Source organism: Caenorhabditis briggsae (genome assembly GCF_000004555.2).
Source record: "Caenorhabditis briggsae complete genome, chrIII, whole genome shotgun sequence".
NCBI classification, from domain to species: Eukaryota; Metazoa; Nematoda; class Chromadorea; order Rhabditida; family Rhabditidae; genus Caenorhabditis; species Caenorhabditis briggsae.
The window spans coordinates 7919553-7938094 of record NC_013490.2 but is presented as its reverse complement, the minus strand read 5'-3'; the positions used below and the strand labels follow the sequence as shown (position 1 = coordinate 7938094).

Genomic DNA, 18542 nt, shown 5'->3' with positions numbered 1-18542 from the left:
TAATTCCGACAAATAAATAAATTGTTTCCGAAATTTTAAAATCTAGAATCCAAAGCAACACCTTTTTTCTCATACGACACGCGAAAAAACCTTCCTCATTTTCGGTGTCCACCCCCCTTGATCCAGAAGATTCTCGAACATTCTAGAAAAGGGGAGGCGTCGAAAAAGCCTGTGAGCGACGCAGTGTGTTGCTGCGCGGAGACGCAGACAGAGGGGAAGGAGAGAGAAGAGGCGCGTGAGAAGAATAGGAAAACGAATTCAGGAAGCTTCTGAAAGGTTCTAGAATCCGTCACTCCGAAAGTATATAAACCGGGGCTTTTGTGAAGATGTCACCCTCAGAAGAATATAATTCTACTGTTCTCACTACAAACTACAAACAATGTCTTCGTGCAAAGCTATCGGTATCGACCTCGGTACCACATATTCCTGTGTTGGAGTCTACCAAAATGGAAAGGTAAGTTGATATTTTCTTTATTACTCTTTTCAGATTTCAATTATTTGTATTTTCAGGTTGAGATTCTTGCCAACTCGGAAGGAAACAAAACCACACCATCCTATGTTGCATTCACGGACACAGAGAGACTCGTTGGAGATTCAGCCAAAGATCAAGCCGCCCGAAATCCAGAGCATACTGTATTCGATGCAAAGCGATTGGAAGACGTTTCGACGAGTCAACAGTCCAGGAAGATTGCAAGCATTGGCCGTTCACTGTGAAATCAAAGCAAGGAAAACCAGTGGTGGAAGTTGAAGTCAAAGGAGAGAAATGTCAATTCAATCCAGAGGAAATCTCAGCAATGATCCTTCAGAAAATGAAGGAAACTGCGGAATTAGTTTCAGTTATAAGTTACCTTCTTTGACAGAAAATGTTTGGGAAGGTTTGAAGTAAGATTTCTAGATTCAATGTGTTTCATGTTGTCGTCATTGGATAAATTAGCAGAAAATTCAGATAATGATAAAATGAATATTTCCAGAGATTATTATTCAGAATTCGAAATTTCTACATCCGCTGGATCAAATAAGAATAATGATGTTTTCAAAACTATGAGGAAAAAAGGAATTTATCCATATGAATACAGTACTGGCCATAAAGAATGCGACAACTTGTTTTTTGACGATAACTTTTTGAAAACTCAACTTTTCAACTCGAATTTTTTACTGTAGACACATTGGAAAGTTACGAAAACTTGCGTACTTGGAAATTGCATCATCTTGCAAACAAAATTTTTTTTCAATTGTTTTCTTTTTTTTTCATTTTGCATATTTTTCATGATTTTTGGTTTTTTTAAATAAAGTTGAAAGACAACTAATTGGAATTAGTTTTAGTTATTGTTTTATTGTTTTTCAGATATGGTTAGACCATTCGGGAAAAAATCCTTCTCTGTGGACGAGCGAAAAAGCATTGTGCGTGGTCATGAACTCGGCGCGCATCCGAAGATACTTGCAACTCAGTTTAGTTGTTCTTCCAGCCAAATTTACCGTATTCTGAAGAAAAATCGAGATGATGTGAGGTTTCAATCAGCTTTCTCAACTAAATTTAACAATTTAGAATGGCGTTGTTCATCGCCAATCTCCAGGAAGACCCCGAACCACTTCCAGAAATATGGATCGGAACATTTTGCGCGCATGCCGAGAAGATCCTAGACGCACATCTACGGATATTCAACTTTCTGTGACGTCTCCAAATGAACCGGTACCATCGAGAAGAACTATTAGAAGACGTTTGCAAGTTGCTGGACTGCACGGACGAAGACCAGTCAAAAAACCACTCGTCAGTTTGAAAAACCGAAAAGCTCGCGTTGAATGGGCTAAACAGCACTTGTCCTGGGGCCCCCGTGAGTGGGCAAATCACATCTGGAGCGATGAATCGAAGTTCAATATGTTCGGAACTGATGGTATTCAGTGGATTCGACGTCCCATTGGCTCCAGGTATGCTCCACAGTACCAATGTCCAACTGTGAAACATGGAGGTGGATCTGTGATGGTTTGGGGATGCTTCTCCGACACTTCTATGGGACCATTGAAGTGAATCGTTGGAACCATGGATCGATATGTGTACGAAGACATCCTGGAGAACACAATGAGACCATGGGCAAGAGCAAATTTGGGCCGATCGTGGGTGTTCCAACAGGATAATGACCCGAAGCATACTTCGGGTCATGTCGCCAATTGATTCAGACGTCACCGTGTGAACCTCCTAGAATGGCCAAGTCAATCTCCAGACTTGAATCCCATCGAGCATATGTGGGAGGAGCTGGAACGCCGCCTCAAAGGAGTCAGAGCATCCAATGCCAATCAAAAGTTTGCTCAACTCGAAGCTGCTTGGAAGAGTATCCCGATGACGGTGGTTCAGACGCTCCTGGAGTCGATGCCACGTAGATGCAAGGCTGTTATCGATGCGAAAGGATACCCAACGAAATATTAAATCACTTTTTATTGTTACCTTTATTTTGTTTTTGACCTCCGGTGTTTCTTGAGCTTCTTTGTATAGATCTCCAAAAATGTCATTTTCATGAATTTTCGAAAAAAATTAATTTTCAAAAAAATTGTAGCAGAATATTAAAACCAACTTAGCCTAAAAGTTTTTGATAGTGCTGAAAAAATCTTACCAAAAATTCGGATTGAAAAGTTGAGTTTTCAAAAAGTTATCTTCAAAAAACAAGTTGTCGCATTCTTTATGGCCAGTACTGTACATGGATTCATTCAAAAGATATGAAGAAACTAAACTTCCAAGTATTTCTTCATTTTATGATAAACTGAATGACAAAGAATGTTCCCAAAAAGATTATCTATATGCTAAAGTGGTTTGGAATAAGATGAACTGTAAGAATTTAGAAGATTATACTAGGATTTATATGATTAATGATGTTCTTCTTTTAGCAGATGTCTTCGAGAATTTCCGTAATCTAAGTTTAGATAAATATGGACTTGATCCATGTTGGTATTATACTAGTCCTGGATTATCTTGGGATGCTATGTTAAAATATACTAAAGTTAGACTAGATACTATTAATGATACAGAAAAGTTTTTCATGATTGAAGATGGAATAAGAGGTGGAATAGTTAATGCTATTAAAAGATATACAAAAGCAAATAATAAATACACGTCAAAGTTCAATCCTGAGGAAATATCTAACTTCCTTTTATATCTAGATGCTAATAATCTATATGGTTGGGCTATGAAACAATTATTACCTCATAGCAACTTTGTTTTTGAGAAACAAATCCAACTTAGTGTTTTGAATATTTCTATGAATGAAGTAAGCAAATCACAAATTCGGAAATACATAGAAAATCTTAATAGTCAAGGAAAAGGGTGTATTCTAGAAGTGGACTTGGAATATCCAAATGAGTTGCATCGTAAGCATAATGAGTTTCCACTTTGTCCTGAGATAAGAGACTTTGGTAATAATATTAAGAAGTTGTGTAATACTTTGGAGAACAAAAATAATTATGTTATTCATTATCAAAACCTGCTACAAGCTCTAGATCTTGGAATGAAATTGAAAAAAATTAAGAGAATTCTTAAATTTGATGAGAGTAATTGGCTTGCTTCTTATATTGATTTGAATACTGACCTTAGGAAAAAAGCTAAAAATGATTTTGAAAAGGATTTCTTCAAACTTATGAATAATTCTGTTTTTGGTAAGACAATGGAGAATGTTCGCAATAGAGTTGATGTTAAATTAATATTCTCTGGGGAAACTGAATTAATGAAAAATGGAGAAACTCATTACATTTCGAAGAAGGATAGAATAGCAAAGTTAGCTAAGTTGCCTAACTTCAATAGGAATATAATAATAAACAAAGAATATTTCGATTTCAGTGAATATCCTGAATGCCATCCTTTATATAATGTGGAAAATAAAAAAGTAGTTGGAAAATTTAAAGATGAGTTGAATGGTTTAATAATGGAAGAACTTATAGCCTTGAAGCCCAAATCATATGCTTATAAAATTTCTGAAGAAACACGTGAAAACTTAAAAGATTATTACGAGAAAAGAAATCAGGAAGAAAAAGAAAATCCGAAACTTTCAAAGGTACCCAAACCTGGAGAAGAAAATAAAAAGAGTAAAGGAATAAAGAAGTGTGTTGTCAAGAAGTTAAAAGTTGAAGATTTTCGAGAGAGTCTTTTCAATAAGAGTATTGTTAGAAAGAAACAATGTTGTATTCGAAGTATCAAACAACAATTATACACCCAAGAACAGGAAAAAGTTGTGTTTGATAATGAAGAGACTGAAGCAAAATTGCTGAGTTTCAAGAGGATTATCATACCTAATTCATATGAAACAAATGCTTACGGTTTTAGTCCTCAAGAAATGATAAAATAATTTTTTGGAAATCTGTGGATTCCAAAAGTTTCAAAAGTAATAAACAGTAATAACCACAATGATGTGTTCCAAATTCTTGAATTTGAAATGTTGAAAGCTCTATTTTATCTTTTTTATTTCTACTCTTGAGATATTGTTGAAGTTCTGATGGTGGATCTAGTCCGAACGAATCAAAGTAATAAATGTTCTTATTATTCTTGGAGTAGCAAACCCAATGAGTACCTTTACCTTCTGAAGAATCTAAATTTATAATACCAGTTTCTCTTGATAGTACCTTATCCGGCAAAGTATCTCTCATAAAGATTCCTCTGAAGTTTCTTATCTTTAATAATTTTACAAGTTCTTCAAGATCATAATTTGTCAGAGGTTTAAGATTTTCTGAAAAGATCATTTATTTAGCTTTTTTTTTATTCACCGTTCTACCGCATTTTTCTCGACCATCTCGACCATTGGATTTCGACCATATTTTTTATAACGCACTTTTCGACCATTTCCCCATTTTTGAAATTTGCTGAAAATGACACATTTTTTATGACCGAAGGTTAGAAATCAATGAAAATAAGCCTTAAAATGGCTTAAAATGTGTAAAAATTGAAGGTGGTCGAAAAGCTGCGGTAGAACGGCAAAATACATATTATTTGTTGAAATCCAGAATCTTCCGGATTCAACTCCAGTAACTACCCACAAGGACCAACTGTCGAGGAAGTCGACTAATTAATTTTTGTTTTCTTGCGATTCGTTTAGACGATCTCTAATTTTTTAACTTTATGTTTCTTTATAATGTGCCTTACTTTTTTGTTCTTCAATAAGCCTTTAAAATTTAGTTAAATTGTTATTTTCAAACACAAAATAAATTCAAATGGGCTTCATTCAAATAGCCAACACTACAAGTACAGAAACAGCTAGTGTTACGTCCTTAGGATCCGGCATTCTGGCCGGCTCAAGGAATACGAATAGTAGTTATAGAATACAGATTTATTCAGGTACTAAAGATGTACGAGAATAGAGGGGGAAAAGTAGAGAAGGCTGGGAGAGACAGACCGAGAATGGTTGTCAGCCCCAAAGAAAGAGGGGTTCTGACCAATGAAACAACTAAGAAGAAGAGTGCCAGAGAAGGGCGCTCTTCTTAGGTGGGTAGATCACAAATAATTTGGTAGATCAAATATAAAACTAATGGAAGTATGCATAGAATGCAGCAGCTAGAAAAGAAATGGATGAAGAAACTGATTTCTCGACTTCGGCAGTTACAGGTGATTTATTTGGTTTTTGTGTCGTTTCAGGAACATAGCAGAGGCCGTCTTCAAAGGGGATTCTCCCAGAACCACATCCCGAACCTGGTTTTCCAGATTTTGCAGTTTCCGATCTATAAGAAAATAGTTCGTACAGTTAAGCACCCGAACTGTCAAGTTTGAGCTAAATTATCTCGATTACTGTGAAAGGTATCAGAAATTTGTCAACTGATACAATATTGCTGATAATATGATGGATAATTTTTTGTTGACAGATTTTTTATATCTTTTACAAGAATCGAGATAAGTTGGCTCAAAGTTGACGGTTTGAATGAGCTTCTATTAGAGCGGTTACGGTAAAGCTGAAACTTACGGAATATTAGTGACAAGAATCCATGGGTCGTTGGTAGTAGCGCATTGTTTGTTGATGCAGGCGAATTTTGTTCTTCCCGGATTAGTCATGAATGAGGTAACATTTGCGGCATGGTCAACGTCTCGGATGGCTTCGAATTTGGGATTTTTCATGACAATGGCATTATAATCGGCTTTCTCCAGTTCTGCGTCAGCTAAAGTTTCCAGTTCATCATCCAATACCTGAAAATGGAATAATCAAAAAATGTATTCATTTTTACCTGCTGAATGGCAGCTGAAGAGCCGCCGACCTGTGTCCGACTGCTATAGCTAACCTATTTCCTCTAAAAGAGGCCTACCCAAGTTTGAGCTCAATTATCTCAATACCAATTCAAGGTATCATACAATTCTCAACTGATGGATTGTTTATCATAATATCATAACCATTTCATCAGTTGACCCTACTTTGATAACATGCATGGGATTCGAGATAATTGAGCTCAAATCTGACTGGTTTGGTGGGATTCTATCAGAGGAAATACAGTACCCCAGTTTAGAAATTGATGGACCGTTACTTACCAATCTATTCATGTTTGCTAAATTATTCTCTTTTGCGTGTTCTGACCTAATTTTGTTGTACTTGCTCAAGCATGATGCCTTCTGATCTGCCGTCAATAAGTCTCCATTCACTAGAAGAACACATAATTTTAAAATTTTGAATCAAACATACGGCTGATAACAAGAAAAGATGAAACGATGAAGATGGAATTCAGATTCATTTAGAGGCAAAACAGGCAACACAATTTTTGCCTGTGAACGCAGATAGTCAAACGGTATACTCCTTCCACGTTTTCCAGCTCTTCTAGCCGGAAAATTACGGGCATCCTGAAAACAACTTTGAAGATTTTTCATAAAACCGTGAACTTCTTCTCAAAAATTGTCGGGATTTTTTCTGGTTCGACCTAGATTTTACTTTGTGCCTAATTTTTGGGTCTCACAGAACTTAAATGAAACATATTTTTCAGAAACAACCGAGCTTTCTGAATTCCAAAAAATGGAATCATCTACGAATTTCCTAATCAACGAACTTCAAAGGTCCCGATTTGCCCGTATTTAGAACTTTACGTCTTTCGAATTTTACTTTCTGAATCGTTAGATTCTTGAATTTCGGAAATTGGGATTTTGGAATACTAGAAATCTGGAAGTTCAAAAACTAATAAATTTGAAAATTAGGTTCGGAAACCCGTAACTTCAAAATTCAGAACAGTTTTCTAAATCCAAGTCTCTATTCTTTCTAAACTTTTGAATTCCTGAATTTCTAAAAACCAAAGTTTTCGAGTTGTCCGTCAACAGTCCGTTGATGGCCCTTCGGTTCTCCGTCTGCTGCCAACTAGCAGTCATTCGCTCATCTTCAGCTGTCATTCAGCAATTTTTTGACAGTATCTCTTCACCTTATCTGAAAACAGTGAAAACGGGATTCAAGGTTGAATATTATTCCAATCAGCGAATAACTCCAAAAACTGCCCAATTTAATTGTCGGTTCGCATCTTTAACGCATATAATAGGCATTCATTATCTTCCGATTATCCTAATCCCTAGAAGAAGTCTATTCAAAATTTGGGTAAATTCTGGCCCAACATTTCAATTCGTTTCTTTTTCGAATTCTCTCATTTTTTTCACAATATCTTCAAAATTTCTCCACAGATACATCCGAGTGTGTGTAAAATGCCTCAGAGTGTTTTCCCTATCGTCATGCATTTCAAATTACGGTAACCATTGAGATAGTACTAAACACCATTTCAAAAATCTAGGAGACCCAGAGAAATGACTCCCCCGCTTCTAAGGATGAGCTCTCTCTCCAGAAGAGTCGACGGGCTTTACGAGTCAAAAAGAGAAAAAGGAAGAAACTGGACAACTGAGTGCCCGAGAACTTTTTTCTGTGATCATTCTATTCGAATTCGATTAATATTGAAACTCTTCTACTTCCCCCTTCTTCTTTGTTCAGAGCTTTTGCCTTTGAAGTTGTGAAACTTTACATTTCCTTTTTTTCAGAATTTTATCAGTATTGATGTTTTCCTTCAAATGAAATTAACTGATTGCAATGCAATCCCACACATTCACTCGGAGCCGTGGAGTTCCGATCTATATGAATGGATCCGTGTCACATCAACGACTTTATGATCGACTTTCTGAGGTAAAATTCTGGATATCTGCGATTCAGCATAATTAAAATAAAACTTAATGTTTGCCTGTTCAAACGATATACCAATAGAAAGAATTCCCCCTTAATTTTAACTTTGAGCAAACTTTCTAGGTTCCTATTAAAGATATGAAAAAGTTGTCAACGGATAAATTATCTGTGATCCTGAAATCTGACCTTCACGACTTCTGAATACACTGGAAGTTGAAGTTGCACAATGTAGACATGACCCAACAACCTTATGCTAACTTACCATCTTTCAGCCTTCAACATCACGACAACTTCCCAGGAGTATTTCACTTGCTCCAACTGGACATCGTGGAGGATCCAGTAGGCGAGATAGGGATCAGGCTGATGTGAGTAATTTTTCTATTTGATTTGGAAATAAAAATATATGATTTTTTCTAACCACGGCGGTGTCATAGCTGAGAACTTGGAGAATGAGAACTGATACACTTGAGAGCTTTGACAAATTAGAACTCAAGAAAGCAGCGAAGAAAGCCTTTTCGTAACACTTTCGAATCTCAAGAAGCTTATGGGAGCTTAAGCCGGAAAAAACGAGATGATTTCGAAACTTTTCTATCCAAAATTTGTAGCACTTCTAAAGTTGAACTTGCTGAGATGATTCACAACATTTCTTAACTTCCAAATATCCGATTTTCCCAATTGTTAACTTACTGAACTTTTGAAAAACTCAGCTTTTGAGTTCATTTTTTTTGAATTTCCGAATTCACAAATTTTAGAATTTTAGAATTTTCAAACTCTAATATCCGAAGAACTTCCGAATTTCTGAAACTTTGAATTGAGAAATATTCAAAATTCCAAAATCCGTGATTTGAGACCATTTGAATTTCTGAGCTTCTGGACTTACAAATTTCAGAATTTGAGAAATTTTGAAGGGAGTTTTAGAATCTTAGAATTTCAGATTTTCAATTTTGAGAATTTCAGTATTTCATAACTTTCGAATATCTGAATCTTTAAGTATCTGAAACTTTGAACTTTCAAACTTTCAAACTTCCCGAATTCCGGAATTTGAGACTTTAAACTTCTCGATTTGGAAATATCTGAACTTCTGAACTTCCAAATATTAGAAATTTTAGAATTCCAGACTTTTCGAATTTCCGAAATCCGATTTCTTGTTTAACTTTTGAATTGTTATATTTCGGAACTTTCGAATTGCAGAATTTTAGACTTCTAGACTTTTAGGATTTTAGATTTTTAGAATTTCGGATTTTTCGATTTTTCCAATTTTTCAATTTCAAAAACTTTGAATTTTTAATTTTCAAAACACCGAATTCCGGGTTTACTTTTGACTTTTTAACTTTCTGCATTAAAGATTATTGTTTCGAATCTTATGTGTACTGTGGAATTTTCCAGAAAGATATTTTTTAAAACTAATCTTTAAAAAAATCTGAAACTAATCTGATTGATCTTCATTCAGAATTCCCTACCTCCAACTTTCATCCCTCGATTTCACGACGAATCTGCAGTAAGAAGAATGAATTATCGACCAATTCCTGGTACAGATATTCGAATATCCAAAATTGGATTCGGTAAGATTCGATTATCGATTTAACGAGTTATGCTTTGAATTTTTAGGTGCTGCTGCAATTGGTGGAATGTTTGGAAACGTAGAAGACTCTATAACACGAATAGTGGAAACAGCTATCAAACAAGGTTAGTGATTTTCTTTGACCTGATTTAAAAAATATAAGAATCTCTCTAACAGGAATCAACTACATAGATACCGGATATTGGTACAGTCAGAGTCGAAGCGAATCTATTCTTGGGAAAGTATGAACTCCAAAAAAAATTTACATTTTCAAATTTTTCTTTTAGGCTCTATCGAAAATTCCGAGAAAATCGTATTACATCAGTACAAAAGTTGGGCGGTTTGAACTGGATTACGCTAGAACTTTCGACTTTCGAGCCGATAAAATTTTGGAATCACTGACGAATTCGTTGAAAAGATTACAGCTGACCTATATCGATATTTGTTATGTCCAGGTGACAAAAACCTATTTTTTTTGGTGGGAAAATGCTGTGGTTTCAGATCCATGATGCAGACTTTGCTCCGAATGAATCGATAGTACTGTACGAAACATTGCAAGCTCTGGAGATGGCAAAAGCATCTGGGAAGATTAGACATATTGGGTTAACAGGGTATCCTCTAGCTAAGCTTGTGTAAGTTTTAATTTGTTTAAACTCACTATCAATACAATGTTTATATTTTTCCAGACAGTTAGTGGATTGCTGTACAACAAAAATAGACTTTGTGATGACCTATTGCAAAGGAGCATTAAATAACAACTCTCTTGGACAATTCACTTCTTGGTTTCAAACTCGAAATATTGCTGTTATAAACTCAGGAGCACTTTGTTGGGGACTTCTCACTGAGAAGGGTCCGCCTCCTTGGCATCCAGCAAGCGATGAAATCAAAGAAGCTTGTCTAGCAGCTACTACATATTGCTCGGTTAGTTTTATTTAAAAAGGGATTTCTAATTGAAATTGTTTTTTTCCAGTCCAAAAACATCAGCATATCGAAACTAGCTCTGGATTATGCTTTGAATTTTCCCAACATTGTCTGCTGTCTTGTGGGAATGGATAGTGTTCAACAGGTTCTGGATAATCTTGAACTGGCGAATTTTTCAAGGATAACTGACGTTGAGCAAAGAGTACGGGATCGAATTATGAGACGGTGAATATATAAAAATTGTACATTGAAACATCTGGCTTTCAGATATTTGGATCGGTTAGAGAATGCTGGATGGGAAGGAGTGGATGTCGCTCAGTACTGGAAGAAATTGAAAAAACTCGGATTGACTGCTCTTGCAACACATCGACATTCTTCTGTCGAAAGTCTTGCGAGTACATTGAACGGGTTTTCTCTATATTCATCGAATTCGAGCTCAGAACTAAGAACGCCTCGCAGACGTCGTCCATTATGATGTTATACGTTGTTTTTTGATTTCAGGGTACCTATTGTAATTACTATTTCACTTTATAGTTTTTTTTGTAAATCTTTTATTTCAACAGGTCTCTTCCGTCATTCAAATTTTAAATTCTTTCTAAATGGCCGTTTATCTGATCTGTATCAAAATAAACATGTATTTTCACCCAATATGGAAAATCCGCTCTTCTGGGAATAAATTCTTCCGATATTCTGTGTTTTCTCGATCATCGGACAAGCATCTCTCTGGAATTCGAAATAGCCGAAATCTTCAATGTTATGAAAATTTGCAGCATTTAAAGGTGGGGGGACATGAAAAAAATAATGTTCTCGAAATTCCGTTCAAAGATGCCCCTCGAGGAGTTGAACTTGTGAGGGCGATGATTGAGGGTGCGGCGCCGCTACCGACTGAGCCACGCGGGCAAAGATAAAGCGGACTCCCGATTGCATACATAAAGGCGAGGACGACAGCTGTACGCAGAGTGACATTAAGCGTTGTACACCGTGACGGTAGAATGCATACTCTAGCTACAAAAAAACTACGAAAAATCTCCTGTCCCCCCACCTTTAATGTTTTTTTTTCAACTTCACAGTTCAGATAAACATTTTCAAAAGCATATTATGCTTGTCTGAGAAAAAAAGGTTAGAGTATTTTTTGCAGTCTGAATACGGTAGCGATATCGAAGCGGAGAGCCTAAATAGGACAAACGGTGGAGACGCATACACATTTTCTCTGCGTCTCAACCTTTTTTTTCTCAGACAAGCATAATATCCTGTTCCGATTTTTTATCAGCCCAAAAACTTCTGTGACAATAGTATTTCGAAAAATGTTGCTTTTTGAAGTCAAAGACCTTCCCAACTTCCCACCGTTTCCAATTTTTCACAATAGAGAAATTTCACTGCAATTTTCAATTCTATCTTTTCTCTGTGTCGATTTACGGGGAAAACGGCGACTGCGTATCACACTCGTGTGCTGAACGACCGCTGCGCAGCGCCTGGTCTCACCACGATTTCTCTTTTCTCGTTTTCTTCACTGTTTCCCTAGTTTTGGGATTTTTCTCTTTTTTAACCTATTTTTTTCGATTTTTACCGGAATTTCGGTAAAAAATTGGGAAAATGTTATTCTAACGTATTCAAATCATTAAGCAGCTTGCTTTTCACAACCCTTGATTGACGAATTTCGTTTCCTAAATTTTCGTTTTTTTTCCTTTTCAGTCAATTTTCATAAATAGTGTGGAAACTTGGGAAAAATATTGTGTTCATGACAGAATTAAGGCGCAAAATTTCGTCTCATGCTCAACTTCTCGCCACTAAAAAAACATTTTTCAATATTTTCCGGTTGTTATTCGTTCATATTTTTTATTCAAATTCAATCTCTAATATTTCCAGGTAATCATGCAAAACGACGCCGGACAAACCGTCGAGCTCTACGTTCCACGCAAGTGGTAAGTTTTCGATTTGTTTGAGTGGTGAATGCAAACAGTTGTTCGTTTTACTTCAAACGAAATTCTAAGAAAAATACGCGTCTCAATGAATTTTTTTCAGCTCCTCGTCCAACCGTATCATCGGACCAAAGGACCACGCCGCTGTCCAAATCGACTTCGTCGATGTTGACCCAGAAACTGGCCGCATGGTATTCTTATTATTCAATGGTTCATGAATTCAATTTATAATTTTTCAGATCCCAGGAAAGTCGACCCGTTACGCCATCTGCGGAGCTCTTCGCCGCATGGGAGAGTCCGATGACGCCATTTTGAGACTTGCCCAGAAGGACGGACTCGTTCCAAGAGATGAGCTTAAGTCCAACTGAGTAACTGTTTACTATAAATTGTTATTGTTCTGAAGATGTTTTTGACGCATATTATGAAATGGAATTTGGAATTGAAGAATAAGAAAGTCCGAAAAAGTAGAAGGAATTCTAAACTTTCAAAAAAAAGTACAATTCAGAAAGAACTAGAATTGGAGAAATCTGGTCTTGCAGGTGAAAAAAACACTTGTAAAATCAGGCACATGTATCCCGCATTTGAACGAAAATTAAAATTTCAGAACAATCTTATTTTCCTTCATTTCTTTCTATTGTCCCCGAAAATTTCCTGAATAGACGTGAAGAAATTATTGAAACCCCTAAAAATTCTGAAAAAGGCCCGGCTAGAAAAGAAACATTTTCATTTAAAAAGTACTTTATTTAGTATACTTAGAGACAAACTGAAATCGCAATATTTTCATCATAGGATTTGAAATTTATCCAGATGGCCAGGGAAATCCAATGCATTCCCCGTTGCTACAGTATGTGTCCGGTGGGCAAGTGCCGCAATCGGATGAATGGATGGCACGAACCGGGATTGAATCCATGCATCTTCCATCAATACAGTGTACGCAACGAGAAGAGCAGATACTGGGATTCAACAATCCTTCGGAAACAGCGATCGAAATCGGTAGAAAAATCTGTAAACTTTTCGGACATTATGAATATATGAAAAATAACACATACCAGAAACGTCTTCATTGTGACACAATTTTTCAACAGAAACGGTTCAATTTATATCCACATTTGCTTCAATCGTTGTATTCTTCTTTTATGATGGTTTCAAAGGATTCAGAATTGTCGGAGAAAACAATTTGTATTGTTCCATTCGAAATGACTCACATTGGCGAACAAAAGCTGTTGCTTGAGTTTTCTAACCACAAAACTGCATACAAATGATTTCAGGAGAAAAAAAAATCGTACTATGTTAACAGTTAGTCTGAAAAAGAGGGTGATTTCAGGTAACTGTCTTATCATCTGATCGTGATGTTCTTCCGACTGATAACCTTTCGCCACCGATGGTCGCCTTTCCCTTTTTCGAAAATGATTGCAGTTTTCAGCGAGTTTCGAGCTGCTCACTGCAATATTTGTTTATTACGACAAGACCAATAATTCAGCGAATTATGAAAGTCAGATTAGTTTTTGGAGCTCTATTTATTCTGCTTAATTCAAGACGGCCAGCCTCAGCTGCTCCGATAGGAGTGACAGTTAAAGCGAGTTATGATGAGCAGATTATAAATGTGATAGGTTCGTCATCATTGCCGATTTTGTGGCGATCGTCTATGAAATAATTTGAAAAAATCACTGAAGATCCTGTAATATAAGCACCGTGCTTCTATTTTTCAACCTCTTTCGCATCGAAAATTATGAATCAACAGCAAACAAATATTCTGGAGAATGTTAAAGGATTTGCCGTAACTTTCTGTTACGAAAAATCGGAGCTGTGGAAGAGAAACACTGGGGAAATTGATCGAAGGTCCCACAACGACAACCACAGTAACCCACATTTTTTTTGTAATTTTCCGTATTTATTTTTGTCGGGTTTTCCTGTTATTTTCCCCGAAAGTCGGAAAATATAAATATTGATAGCGAAAAAAAATTACTGAAAACGCACGTAAACTAACAAAAAGAAATCCTTCAGTTAAAAATATTTTGAGGTTGATGTAGTTTTCGTCGTGGGGCCTTCTGCCACGGCCACCGGCGTTCCTCTTCCACAGCTCCGATTTTTTGTACCACAATAATTCGGCAAATCCTTTAACAAATTTCAGTTTTTTCAACATTTGAAAATTAATAATCTCAAAATATTAATTTCAGTGTGGATCTGCCCGGACCCAAATCTCTATTTCATGATTGAAAGTTCGCTTCAAACATATAGAACAGTGGATGACATCAACAAATCCGTTCAAGACAAAGTTTCCGGTTACCGTAATGCGAAATGGCTTGTGAATACCGTAAACTACAGTAGGACAACAGCGAATACAGCGCCAGGTGCCAACCGTGCTTCACAAAATTTGTGTTTTGTTCAAGCTCCTGACGAAGGAATCATAGTTTTTGTAGCTGCTGTTGTGTCATAAATTATTTGAAATCTTTTGAATGAATTTATTTATTAAACATTGATTTTCTTAGCAGCGAAAGATATTACAAAGAAAAATTATAAGAAAATTATTCAGAGTCCGAGTCGGAACCATATCCAGCAAGAAGAGAGAGGCCCGATGGAGCAGGTTGAGAAGTAGAGGGTTTAGAAGCCGAGGGAGTTGTGGAAGTAGTTGGAGCAGAAGAAGTAGTAGCTGATGATGTAGTTGGTTCTGTTGGCTGAAAGATATATTGGTTGTAGGAGAAGAAGTCAGAACAAAAAACTATTGACGTCGGTATGGAATACAAAAAGATACCAAAGTGAAATCAATTACTTACCTTTACTTTCTTGATCAATTTTATGCCCGCGAACCGATCCTTCTGATCAAATCGTTTTCTCGAATTCGTCGCTTCTTCCATTCCGAGTGCTGGTATCGCAGGTTTCAACATTGACGCAGCCCATGTGCTGGGTCCAGGAACATCTTTTTCTTCATCCTTATCATCGTCTTCATCATCATCATAGTCTTTAATACGGCGTTCAATGCGTCCATCAGATGTGATTCCCATTAATTCTCTGAAAATGATCAAGCATTAGAACTTTTGGGAATCTTTTTTCAGAAACTAACCTTGCCATTCGATCGTCCTCATCTTCCATCATTTTGATTCGTTGAGCTTGTGCAAGATGTGGATCAGTAGACGACAGGAAACCAATCGTATCTACACACTCTTTTGTTCTGCTTGACTCTTGAAGGTCTTCCAGATTTCCCATTTCTTCCATTTCCTGCCGACTTTGCATTGTTCGCTTTTCGAGCATTTTCATAGGATCTTTTGCATCTTCCGCTTCTTGCTCATCTGCTTGCTTTTGTTGGTCTTGGTAGAGCTGAAAAATTGAAATTCATGATATGGTCCGTCAGATTTTTCGAACTCATTCAGCCGCATCGTGAGCTGTCACATAATTCAGTTAAATGACTTTTCAGATGTCACCCACTAGATAAAGGGGCGTCCGCTAATTTTTAAAAACGAGTGATCTTAAGAACGAGTGATTTTCGGTCTATCCTCCAAGAGAGTTTTCTTCCCGACCAAAATTCTGGATCGATTGATATAAAAATCTTTAAAATTTTGGAATTAGCGGACGCCCCCTTTAACCTCCCACGGGGTTTTTTATACATTTCATTCCCACCCAGAGTTTCACTTGTCAAACCTAGCACGTGCTTGTGTTTTATCGAAAATCCAACAGCTTCTGTTCAATTTCCGAGTCATTATTCTTCTTGTTCGATCCGGTACCTCCCTCTAACAGACGACGTTCATGAAAAATGACGTGTTTCCTCATTCCACAGAAATATCCGATTCTATTCAGATCATCTAGCTTCTACTGGATAAGCTTTGGGATGTTTTATTTTTCCGATCATCATAACTTTTAAATAGATTGTAGGGTTTCCAAAAAAAAAAACGTAACTGGGTGACATAAGAACAACAATTGCTCTTTGAGAGTATTTATACACTAGGCAATCTTAGTTTAACTAATCCGTTTCGAATTTTTAGAGCGATATTTATCAAATGAAAATTTTATGTACAACAAATCTAGGTTATAATAATTTCTTCTAATTATATTATATTTTTCGCGACTCGGGTCTCCAAGACGAGAAACATGTTGTTTATTATTTTGATATCCCACAAGCTCCTTTCTCACTAATTATTAGTTACCAGTTTCTGACTTATGTTTCGCCTCGCTTCATTCCTTCTTCTTCTTCACAAACTAACAAACCTCAGCATTAAAGTCCATTTTACGAGGCGTCATGGCGACTGGATCGATGCCTCTTCCCAACTTTTTCTACTTTGTACCACTTGGCGGAATTTGGTGCTCAACGGCTCCGAGTTACTACACGCTCGTTGCTATCCCAGTGAGTCAAAATCTCTCTTGACAACATCTTTTGAGTCTTGACAACATCCCCCTACAATTCAGACTCCCATAGTCATGAGTGCTCCTCCAACTTTGTTACCACCTACTAACAATGGTGCTACTCCAAATATCACGTTCTCTCAATCTGATGACGAACCAATGCACAAGCTAGAACCAGAAAAACCAATGGATTATGACGTTGAAAAGGAAACCTCCTTGGAAATGAAGAGACACTTTGAAGAAGTTGACTATTCAGGTGGGTTTTGTGAACTACTGGCAGAGAGGAAAAAACTACATTTTTCTAGATATGCCACAGCTAACGAGGATGGATTGCTAGACGACAAAGCAGATTACCCCGATCTCAATTCTCCGAATCTCATTTAAATGCAATGCTCCTCTATTTTTTTCTGGTAGAAAACTGCAATAAACTATACCTTGACTGCTTCGAAAAGTCTTGTGGCTCCGTGTTCATTCTGGTAATCACAGTTCTCGAGATCTGTTTTGAAAGTAATTTCAGCCAGGCAATTCGGACACCGGAAGTAGAATCGAAAGATTTTGAGTCCGAGATATGACTCTCCTTCCGCAGTCTCACGTTTCATATTGAACTTTTTACCTGGAACAACAATTTCGATCTCGAATAATAGTGTTTTAGTAAAACTACCTTTGTAAATGTACTCATGACATGTGTTGCACTGCATATTGAACGGTGTCATGACACGCTGAACGAATTGTCTGGAAAAATATACATATTATCTTAAAACAAACAATTAAAATCATACCTGTTTCTTTGCCCCTTTGCTCTAGGTATTTTTGATGGATCGAAATCCGGTGGATAGTATTTCTGAAAAATTGAAATTCAGTGTTTTTGGGGGGAAATTCATGGTCCCAGAACCCTTAAAAATTAATGTAAATACTTACCTGGAAGACTTTACGCTCGGTTCCTGTCATTTTCGATCACCTGAAATCAATTTAATGAGACAATCGAGAAAAGCGAAGCAAGACAAATTTTGCAAATGACATCAAAAAGTTTCGTAACGAGAGGGAGAGACTACGCATTTTGAAGAGACGGAGAGAAAAATCTCACTGGAGCGTACTAAGAAACTAATCAATTTTTGGGAAAAAAAAGAACAAATAATCATACTTGTAAAATTCCGGGCCGGCCCGCCAAAGCCCGGGCCTGAGGAAATTTTCAAGGCCCGGGCCCGGCCCGAAAGGCCCGGTAACAAAAATTTTGTCATTTTGAGCCAAATTTTGATCTCTCAATACAATTTTCTCCATTATTTTTTGTGTTTTTGGATTGTTTGTCTGTTTGTCAAAAAATATCAAAAAAAAACTCGAAAAAAATGTTTTGATCGAAAAAAATCACATAAGGGTCCCCCCTTATGTGTTTTCTAAAATTTTCAAAACTTGTGGAATGACAGGCCCCGCCGGGCCTCTGAAATCCGAGAAAAATCTCGGCCCGGCCCGTTACAAGTATGGGCAAAAGTCTTTTTGGCACCGGAAAATAAATAAAGGAAAAATGCAATAATGGAAAAAAATAGGCAATTGGTGAACCTTTATAAGGGAACGAAGGATGAGCAATATTGAAATATAAAATGAGGGATTGGGTTCAGAAGGTTCAGTTTCTATAACAAATGAAAACTCCAGTAACATTTCCAAATCAAAATTTAAAAAAAAGAATTTGGATTATTATTGACTTTTTGGAAC

The 18542-nt window shown here is 36.7% G+C and overlaps 6 protein-coding genes across 6 annotated transcripts; 4 read left to right on the top strand and 2 right to left on the bottom strand.

The window, feature by feature from the left end:
• Positions 1-2690: 2690 nt before the first annotated feature.
• On the top strand, positions 2691-4328 carry CBG25936 (the record flags this gene model as incomplete). Its single annotated transcript, XM_045244057.1, has 1 exon — positions 2691-4328. The coding sequence occupies one exon, from the start codon at positions 2691-2693 to the stop codon at positions 4326-4328; it is 1638 nt and encodes a 545-aa protein (XP_045099857.1).
• A 1598-nt stretch (positions 4329-5926) lies between these two features.
• Positions 5927-6499, bottom strand: CBG25935 (the record flags this gene model as incomplete). Its single annotated transcript, XM_045244056.1, has 2 exons — positions 5927-6151; positions 6488-6499. 2 exons carry the CDS (start codon positions 6497-6499, stop codon positions 5927-5929), a joined length of 237 nt encoding a protein of 78 aa, XP_045099856.1.
• A 1510-nt stretch (positions 6500-8009) lies between these two features.
• Cbr-mec-14 lies at positions 8010-11056 on the top strand (the record flags this gene model as incomplete). The annotated part of the gene is made up of 10 exons (XM_002641873.1): positions 8010-8102; positions 8372-8464; positions 9550-9661; positions 9708-9785; positions 9838-9902; positions 9948-10115; positions 10162-10292; positions 10347-10581; positions 10631-10806; positions 10849-11056. 10 exons carry the CDS (start codon positions 8010-8012, stop codon positions 11054-11056), a joined length of 1359 nt encoding a protein of 452 aa, XP_002641919.1.
• A 1397-nt stretch (positions 11057-12453) lies between these two features.
• Cbr-rps-21 lies at positions 12454-12868 on the top strand (the record flags this gene model as incomplete). Its single annotated transcript, XM_002641872.1, has 3 exons — positions 12454-12503; positions 12604-12691; positions 12740-12868. 3 exons carry the CDS (start codon positions 12454-12456, stop codon positions 12866-12868), a joined length of 267 nt encoding a protein of 88 aa, XP_002641918.1.
• A 540-nt stretch (positions 12869-13408) lies between these two features.
• CBG16612 lies at positions 13409-14937 on the top strand (the record flags this gene model as incomplete). Its single annotated transcript, XM_045244055.1, has 2 exons — positions 13409-13493; positions 14678-14937. 2 exons carry the CDS (start codon positions 13409-13411, stop codon positions 14935-14937), a joined length of 345 nt encoding a protein of 114 aa, XP_045096018.1.
• Positions 14938-15025: 88 nt separating this feature from the next.
• On the bottom strand, positions 15026-17783 carry CBG16611 (the record flags this gene model as incomplete). Its single annotated transcript, XM_045244054.1, has 7 exons — positions 15026-15175; positions 15275-15509; positions 15562-15815; positions 17270-17448; positions 17497-17567; positions 17615-17676; positions 17754-17783. 7 exons carry the CDS (start codon positions 17781-17783, stop codon positions 15026-15028), a joined length of 981 nt encoding a protein of 326 aa, XP_045096017.1.
• Positions 17784-18542: the final 759 nt, after the last annotated feature.